Consider the following 10,000-nt stretch of genomic DNA (forward strand, 5'->3'; position numbering starts at 1 on the left):
CGCACACGCACACGCACACGCACACGCACACACGACACACGACACACACACACACACCACCGCAACACACACACCCCTGCAAAGCAGCACGCCTCTACTCTGCACTGAACAACTGCAGAGGAAGAACATGAGGTTAGATGGAGACGGACACACACACACACACACACACACACATGACACACACACACACGCACACACGACACACGACACACACACACACACACACAATATATATAGAAATAGGGCCCGGGCACTTTTGGCTTAAAGGGGCCCCTCATGGGGGAGAAATAGGGCCCGGGCACTTTTGGCTTAAAGGGGCCCCTCATGGGGGAGAAATAGGGCCCGGGCACTTTTGGCTTAAAGGGGCCCCTCATGGGGGAGAAATAGGGCCCGGGCACTTTTGGCTTAAAGGGGCCCCTCATGGGGGAGAAATAGGGCCCGGGCACTTTTGGCTTAAAGGGGCCCCTCATGGGGGAGAAATAGGGCCCGGGCACTTTTGGCTTCATTAGTGGTGCAGCAGAACTGACTCACCGGAGGGCCCCGTACCGTTGTGGGCCCATATTTTCAGACAATGACGAAGGCAACAGCCGAAACGTTTGTCTACACTTCTGCTGCTATGTAAATAATAAAAAAATAAAAAAAGAAGAAAAGAAGAACCCGAGTGCGTTCCACTTTTTCACCTTCCGGGCCCCTATTTTCAGAAATCAGAAAGAAAAAGGGGAAAATAGGGGGCCGCAAGGGTGCAGGGTGGGCCCACTGGGAAATGCCCGCTATGCCAGATGGCCAGTCCAGCCCGTGGCCCAGATGACCCTCGTCAGTCACCCCCTAATCTCTCTCCCTTCCTACTGACAACAAGGGGACATTCCATAGGCCTGAACAATGCACCAATGCAGCATACGTCACAGTATATTTGTGACTCCGAAGACCGGTCCTCTCAGTTTTGTCAATATCACACCAAAAACAGATCATGACACAACCAGAGATTCTTTAAGCATATAGAGATATGCCATTGTAATAGGTTGCTATGGGCACCTAACATGACCAGGTTCCGGTCTGCCTAAAGGGGCGTGTCATAATACTCCTAGCATTGAATAGAACAGTCCTTAGGTCTGCCTAAAGGGGGATTTCCCCCCCCCTCCCCCTTGCAATAATAGAACCAGGAAACAATGGACCTCTCTCTCTCTACTCTCTCTGACACAACTACATGACACTGCTGTCCTTGTATGTCCCTAGCAGGAGCTCTTGTGTTCCTCATCGATCTCAGACTACAGCTTTGACCCCAGACGACCCCTCATCAGTCACCCCTCTTATCTCTCTCTCCCCACTGACAAGACAAGGGGACATTCCATACCGCCCTACAGAGGCAACGGGCAGTAGCTACGCCAACATAGAGACGAGATGAGAGAAATGTCTTCAAAAGGTATTAGGTTGGATATTGTAATTACTGCAAATTTGGCATGGAAAGTTTAATATCAGTGGTGTAGTCTACATAGAACGCGGGGATACGGAGTATACCCACTTCTAAATTTCAGGGATTTCAGTATACCCACTTAAAATTGATGGATCCATTATTTTGAATAGCACAAATATATACAGTATACCCACTTCAAAAAATGCTCAAATATACAGTATACCCATCATAAAAAAGTAGACTACACCACTGTTTAATATCATGCAAATGAGGAGCGAATTTCGTGTGCTGCGACCAATAAAATTAACAACATAACTGTTCCATTCCATTTGATTGGCCGAGAGGAGCTGATGAGGGTGGAGCTGTCAGAATGGAACACTGGATTTCACCTCTCTTCTTTTCGCCTGCTATGTGTCCTTAGCGTTAGTACAGGGGATCTTCCTTCTCCTCGTGAAACCTCCTCCTCCTCCTTCTCCAAACAAAACTCCAAGAGTCTCTGGAATGGACAGTGTTTTCTTAGCCTCCCTCTCTCTCTCTCTCTCTCTCTCTCTCTCTCTCTCTCTCTCTACCTCTCTCTCTCTCTACCTCTCTCTCTCTCTCTCTCTCTCTCCCTCTCTGCCTCTCTCTCTCTCTGCCTCTCTCTCTCTCACTTCCTGCGTCTGGTTTTGCTGTGCGCTGTCTCCGCTCCAGCTGAATTGCCGAGCTGTGCGCGCACGTGTGTGTGTGTGTCACTGATGATGTGTGTGTGTGTGTGTTTGTAACAGTCAGGCAATGGATGCGTTTACATTGAGCTTTTTTTTTTTTTTTAAACCACAGCAAAGACGGACTTGTTACGAGAAAAGTGTCTGTCTCTTCGGTCGGCCGATTAGCCAGCGGACGGGGCCAAGAGTACGATTAGGGTCTTTAGAGCGCCCAGTGCAGGATAAACTACCAATACTGCCTGTCTGATAAGCACAAGTGTGGTATGTGTGGTAGGACACAAACTCACACACTCACGTGACATTGGTGACATTGGAATGTGGGGTAACCCGACGTACCACTAGCAAAGCAACCACGTGTCTCTCTCTCTCACACACACACACAGACATACACACACACTCACACTGTTTCTAAAACTTTGTCTTGTCCACATCACTTCCTTTTTCCCCCTCTAGGAGACGCCAGTGTAAAACTCATCACAGCATCAGGCAGATAGAGATAACGAACCCTTCTCATCCATAACCTCTAACTCAGGGGTCAGGAACCTATGGCTCTAGAGCCACATGTGGCTCTATTGGGAACTGTATATGGCTCTTACTTATCTAGAGTTGACTTGAAATATGGAATCGTCCTGTATTCATAAATAAAATTACGGGTTCCATATTGAGTTGAAACGGGACAAGGGAGGTTAAAAAGTGTTAAAATGCAGGATATTACATCTAAGAAATACAAAAGTTTCCCAGACCTCGCCATAATGAAGTTGATAGTTGGCAATCCTTTACTTAGGCTACCTGAGTCAACAAGAGCAATAACTTGACAGTACTCTCTAAAATTGTTGGGCTTAATTGAATACATGATTTTGATTGTATTCAGTGTTTTTAAAATGGTATGGCTCTCATGAAAATTTCTTTTTAAAAATTTGGCGTTTATGGCTCTCTCCACCAAAAAGGTTCCTGACCCCTGCTCTAACTTAACCGTGTCGTGCCTTCATACTATGCACTTCATTTTCAGTGCATCTGATACAATTACAAGACACTACCATAGACAAAAACACAATAGACAAACACAATACTAGTAGGTATAAAATTGACTCAGTCAAGATAAAAGCACCACTTAAATGTAATGTAATGTAATGTGGTTACACTTTATTTTAATGGTTCACTATTACAGTGGATCTACCACATTAGTTACAGTGTAATAATCAGTGTAATAATATTTAATACCATGTAATACCAGCGTAACACCATGTACCAATTTTGTACTTACATCCAGGGTTGGTACATGCTGTTACACTGGTGTAGATGTGGTAGATCCACTGTAATAGTGAATCATTCAAATAAAGTGTTAACTAAAATCTAATGTCACCTCTGGGGGGCGCTAGTGTGAAACTCACCACAGCAGCAGGCACAGCAGGAGCGACACCGCCAGCGGAGAGGGCGGCGGAGGAGGAGGAGGAGGAAACAGCGGCCCCTGTGGTGAGGCCCGGTAGTGCGGCCGGGGACGGGCTCTCCTCCACTCGCCGGGTGCAGATGAAGAGACTGGAGACCTCCAGAGGCTCGTTGTGCTGGTTCCTCAGAGGCACGTGGCGGTAGCCTATGGCAGACACACACATGGAGAGGTGCTATAGTACCTTCATTCAGGGTAGGGGTGTAAATCACAGCCTTCATGACGATACGATACGGTATCGATTTCTTAAATCAGGGATTCGAATTTTTTTCGATACTTAAGAATTCCCCACGATACGATGCAATTCGGTTCGATTCGATTTTTTCCAATTACTTTTCCACTACTATTGTGTTATGGAGCTAGGGCATTGCACAGGGGCCAGCGATTCGATTCTTAAGAATGCCCCACGATACGATGCGATTCGATAAAATTGCCGGCCGATACTTCCGATACATCGATACATTTCGATTTTATTTACATCCCTNTAAATTAACACCAGCCAATCTTCTAAATGCTGGTGAAAATTCAGTTTGGCTGATAGAAAACACATCTTACTAGCCACTTTAAAGGGACACTGTGTGAGATTTTTAGTTGTTTATTTCCAGAATTCATGCTGCCCATTCACTAATGTTACCATTTTCATGAAAACTTACCACCAGCATAAAATTCTAAGTATTCATTATATCTGGAAAAATTGCACTTTTCATACATGAAAAAGGGGATCTTCTCCATGGTCCGCGATTTTGAATTTCCAAAAATAGCCATTTTTAGCTGCAAAAATGACTCTACTTGGACCATACAAGAAAATGTTTGTTTATTACTTAGTAAACGTTCATGTAAATATCAAATTTGGCAGTAGGCAGCCCAGTTTCAATGAGCAGCATAGTTGCAGTACCTTTTTTGACCATTTCCTGCACAGTGTCCCTTAAACTAATAGTGAGTGCATGTGTGGCTAGTAAAATGTAACATCTACTAGAGAAATGGACTCGTAATGAAAAAAGTTAATTTATAGCCCTGCCTCTTTCACAAAAAAAGTGTAAAATAAATACATTCTTAGTAAACTAACATAAAAGGTGGGAACATCAGTTAACCCCTTGTCGACTGACATATTCCCCAACATCTCTCTACCTTTATCCTGGAATTCACAAGTCCAGATGGCTTTGGTTTCAATTGCACCTTTTATGTTTCATGTTCTCATCCCAGACTCCCTAAACTTCACCGCACTCCCAAAAGTAACCAGGAACTCATCATATTTCCCCAAACAACTCTCTCTTTTCTTCTCTTGACTCTTCGTTCTCTTGGTGAACGAGCAGTTTACCCCTGCTTTGTCGATCGACATATTCCCCAACATCTCTCTACCTTTACCCTGGAACTCACATGTCCAGATGGCTCTGGTTTCATGCCTTAATTGAATTCTTCCATTTATGTAACGGGAGAGTTTCATGTTCTCATGCCAGAATTCCAAATCTTCACCGCACTCCCAAAAGTAACCAGTAACTCGTCATGTTTCCCCAAACAACCCTCTCTCCTCTTGCGCTCTGATAAACTCACACTGTATGACATTTTAGTGTGTGTGTGTGTGTGTGTGTGTGTGTGTGTGTGTGTGTGTGTGTGTGTGTGTGTGTGTGTGTGTGTGTGTGTGTGTGTGTGTGTGTGTGTGTGTGTGTGTGTGTGTGTGTGTGTGTGTGTGTGTGTGTGTGTGCGTGTGCGTGTGTGTGTGTTTGACCTATGGCCTATGCTTACTTGTTTATATCTTGTTTATGTTAATGTATTTTAATATTTGTTTTGCCTGTCCAGGGACTGCAGATGGAAATTAGCTATAAAGTAGTGGTGGGCCGTTATCGGCGTTAACGTGCTGCGATAATGTGAGACTCTTGTCGCGCGATAAAGAAAATATCGCACGTTAATCTATTCTCAAAATATAGGTTTGGAGTTTGGGTATGCACGTCACCATAGCGTTTAATTGACAGACGCTTTCAGACTGCGCTCCAGCCGTTTCTCCTCTCCACCTGCTGCTTCAGCAGACCTACTAAATATGAAGTGTTTGCATGCTGAAAACATTAATCCCTCTGCCGTGGTAGGTGTTGTTTGAGTGCTTTTTCACAAGTGGTAGACTAAAGAGACGTTATTGTTTAAGGTGAACATAGAGAGACATTATTGTGTGTGAGTAAGCTACCAGCCCGACATAGCCTACATTTCCTCACGCATTGCATGTAACACATAGCCTTAACAACTTCCAGAAATCTTGCCTGTGCCATAATTGCTAAACATTCTGTGTGATATGCATTTTGAAGATTGTCAAACTGAAACTGTCAATATCTACTCTCACTGAATGTTTGTGTTGCAATCGCGCACATTTGCGACTGAGTGAGATATTCTCATGTCAAACGGTAATAATCCTCGCGGTTGTCGCGCTTGATTTATTTTTATTTTTTTTGCAAACTGAATTCATTTCGAGTTGTAACTCCTCTGGCGTTCTGACTCTGAAAACAATTGTCAGGTTTAGGCCACATCGCCGTGTGCCAGTGCTGCAGGTTCTAGATAGCGAGTAGCCTGGCTCTGCTGAGGGCTGCTGTGCCTAGAGCGCGCAGAGCTCCTCCCTCTCTTAAAGGAGCCGCTGCTCTTTTTACCAGTCAGTGGCAGATTTTCTCTCTCTCTCTCTCTCTCTCTCTCTCTCTCTCTCTCTCTCTCTCTCTCTCTCTCTCTCAGAAATGCTGAATTGTTGAGGTAATTTTGTTTAAATAGCCTAAATGTTTGATAGATTTATCTGTATTTGCCTCTACAATTTATAGCGCTGTTCATTTTGAAATTTCAGTATCTTATAACTGTAAATGCTTCCTAATATATTGGACACACTTTACACATATTGCAGTGATTTTTTCATCAGCAAGTATCAACATAACCATTTTTTGAAGATGAGATGCATTTTGGAAAAAAAAGATGAGCTCTGGTCTAATGCGCCATCTGTCTTAAGAAACCCCAAGGTTTTTTTCGGCATTATTTTGCTAGCGTGCCTATTCTGAATGAGCCATTTTGATATAGATTAATCTAGATTAATCTAGATTAATTTCATAATTACAGTGAGATTAATCTAGATTAAAAAAATTAGTCTATGCCCACCCCTATTATAAAGCTATAATCTGGCACAAGCCATCTTTTTACTTCTGTAATCAATGTGTATTGTGCATGGTCCCTGTTGAACTAAACGAAATAAACTAAACTAAACTAAACTAAACTCACCGGCCTTTTAAAAATATATTTTGTTGAGGTTTTTTGCCTTTATTGTTGTCAGGAGAGTGGAAGAGAGACAGGAAATGCGTGGGGAGAGGAGAGAGAGACGGGTAAGGATCAGCAAATGACCCAGGCCGGAATGGAACCCGGGCTGGGTCGCCAGCGTAGTAACCCAGTGCCATACCGTTAGAGCCACGACAGGACTGAAAACTCACCTGTCTTGAGCGCTCTAAGGGGCAGTATTCTAAACTCACCTGTCTTGAGTGTGGTGAGGGGCAGTATTCTAAACTCACCTGTCTTGAGTGCGGTGAGGGGCAGTATTCTAAACTCACCTGTAGGGGCAGTATTCTAAACTCACCTGTAGGGGCAGTATTCTAAACTCACCTGTAGGGGCAGTATTCTAAACTCACCTGTCTTGAGGGGCAGTATTCTAAACTCACCTGTCTTGAGGGGCAGTATTCTAAACTCACCTGTCTTGAGGGGCAGTATTCTAAACTCACCTGTAGGGGCAGTATTCTAAACTCACCTGTAGGGGCAGTATTCTAAACTCACCTGTCTTGAGTGCGGTGAGGGGCAGTATTCTCTGTGCGGTGACCTGCGAGCTGTTGTGCTCCACCACGGCCAGCCGGAGGAAGGCCAGGTCTGGGCAGTGCACGGCCAGCGTCAGGCTCTCGCTCCACATGGGGTTCAGGGGGTTGCGGTGGATGGGCTTGGTGCGCACGTGGCAGCAGTCGGCCGGCGCCCCCAGAACCTCCAGCTCCACGCACGGGCTGCCCGCCGAGTTGCCCGGACACACGTTCTGACCCGACACCACCTGTGTGTGGAGGACGGAGGCATAAACAATAAGCATGAACAAACAAACAACAAGGGAACTGAAATACAAGGACACGCGTTCTGACCTGATACCACCTGCGGAGGAGACGGAGGTGTAAACAATAAGCATAAACAAACAAACAACAAGGGAACTGAAATACAAGGACACGCGTTCTGACCTGATACCACCTGCGGAGGAGACGGAGGTGTAAACAATAAGCATAAACAAACAAACAACAAGGGAACTGAAATACAAGGATACACGTTCTGACCCGACACCACCTACGGAAGAGATGGAGGCATGAGCAAAAAGGGAACTGAAATACACCCAATGACACCCATTCAAGCCAGGTGAAGAAACACTGGTATTAATAAATTGCTGCCCGCCGAGTTGCCCGGACACACGTTCTGACCCGACACCACCTGCGGAGGAAGGAAGTTAGTACCCGGAAGACTCACAGTCACAGGGGTGTTGCTTTTGTCTTTTATTTTTTTATTTTTAAATACAACAGAGTAGGGGGGGGGCTGCCCGCCGAGTTGCCCGGACACACGTTCTGACCCGACACCACATGCGGAGGAGACGGAGGTGTAAACAATAAGCATAAACAAACAAACAACAAGGGAACTGAAATACAAGGACACATGTTCTGACCCGATACCACCTGCAGAGGCATAAACAATAAACATTAACAAACAAACAACAAGGGAACTGAAATACAAGGATACACGTTCTGACCCGACACCACCTACGGAAGAGACAGAGGCATGAGCAAAAAGGGAACTGAAACACACCCAATGACACCCATTCAAGCCAGGTGAAGAACCACTGGTATTAATAAATTGCTGCCCGCCGAGTTGTTCGGACACATGTTCTGACCCGACACCACCTGCGGAAGAGACAGAGGCATAAACAAGAGAGGGCTCCAGAGGGCTGATGTTCTGGTATAGTGTGTGTGTGCGTGTGTGTGCGTGTGTGTGTGTGTGTGTGTGTGTGTGTGTGTGTGTGTGTGTGTGTGTGTGTGTGTGTGTGTGTGTGTGTGCGTGTGTGTGTGTGTGTGCGCGTGCGCGTGCGCGTGCGCGCGCGCGCGCGTGTGTGTGTGTGTTATTCTCACCGTGATGGTGTATGTGGTAGGCAGTATCCCCTCGGTGTCCCTCTCCAGAGGGCTGATGTTCTGGTATAGTGTGTGTGTGTGTGTGTGTGTGTGGGTAAAATAATAGAGAAAATTGTTTTTAACCAATTAACTGCCTTTTTAATGTCTAATAGCTATTTTGATAAGTTTCAATCTGGTTTCCGTGCCTACCACAGCACTGAAACAGCTCTTATCAAAGTTATGAATGACATAAGATTGAATTCTGATGCTGGCAAATCATCCGTCTTGGTACTTCTTGATTTGAGTGCTGCTTTCGATACAGTTAATCATTCTATACTACTACATAGACTGGAACACTGGGTTGGTTTTACGGGCATAGTGATCGACTGGTTAAAATCGTACTTACAACAAAGAAGTTTTTTTGTCGCCATTGGAAGACATACTTCATCACCAATGTCTCTGGATTGTGGGGTCCCCCAGGGCTCCATTCTGGGACCACTACTGTTCAATCTGTATATGTTGCCACTGGGACACATTATCGAGAATAACTCCATAAATTACCATAGCTATGCGGATGATACCCAGCTCTACTTATCTATGTCCCCCAATGACTACACCCCCCTTGAATCACTCTATCATTGCATGGACCAAATTAACAAATGGATGTCTCACAATTTCCTCCAGCTGAACACAGAAAAAACTGAAGTAATTATATTTGGGAAAAGAGAGGAGAGACAAAAGATTGCTACTATCCTTGAAACGAAGGGACTGAAACCAAGGGAAACAGTTAAAAATCTTGGGGTCCTCATTGACAGTGACCTAAATTTCAACAGTCACATGAAAGCTATTACTAAGTCTGCATTCTATCACATAAAAAACGTCTCTAAATTTAGGGGCCTGATGTCTAAACATGATCTGGAGAAGCTAATACATGCCTTCATTTCTAGTAAAGTCGATTACTGTAACAGTCTGTTTACTGGCCTCCCAAATAAGACCATTAAACAGCTTCAACTGGTACAAAATGCAGCTGCAAGGGTTCTTACAAAGACAAGGAAGTTTGACCACATTACTCCAATTTTAAGATCGCTGCATTGGCTCCCAGTAAGCTACAGAATTGATTTTAAGGCAATGCTACTTGTATTTAAATCATTAAATGGAATGGGACCCACATATCTACTGGATATGTTTCAGCTGTATGCACCGGCCAGGTCACTAAGGTCAACGGAGAAGAATTTGCTGGTGATTCCAAAAGTCAAAACAAAATGTGGAGAGGCAGCCTTTAGCTTCTATGCTTCAAAGCTTTGGAACC

General features: G+C 44.7%; 1 protein-coding gene across 1 annotated transcript in view; it reads right to left on the reverse strand.

Annotated features, from left to right (window-relative positions):
• plce1 (phospholipase C, epsilon 1) overlaps positions 1 to 10,000 on the reverse strand; it is a 212,341-nt gene that overhangs the window by 12,678 nt on the left and 189,663 nt on the right. The window contains exons 29-30 of the mRNA XM_063221000.1: positions 7,340 to 7,601; positions 3,573 to 3,703 (exon numbers count right to left, since the gene is read on the reverse strand). Of these exons, the coding sequence (XP_063077070.1) occupies positions 3,573 to 3,703; positions 7,340 to 7,601 (393 nt within the window). The remainder of the gene's footprint in view (positions 1 to 3,572; positions 3,704 to 7,339; positions 7,602 to 10,000) is intronic.

The sequence above is a fragment of the Engraulis encrasicolus genome, chromosome 17, assembly GCF_034702125.1.
Source record: "Engraulis encrasicolus isolate BLACKSEA-1 chromosome 17, IST_EnEncr_1.0, whole genome shotgun sequence".
Lineage (NCBI taxonomy): Eukaryota > Metazoa > Chordata > Actinopteri > Clupeiformes > Engraulidae > Engraulis > Engraulis encrasicolus.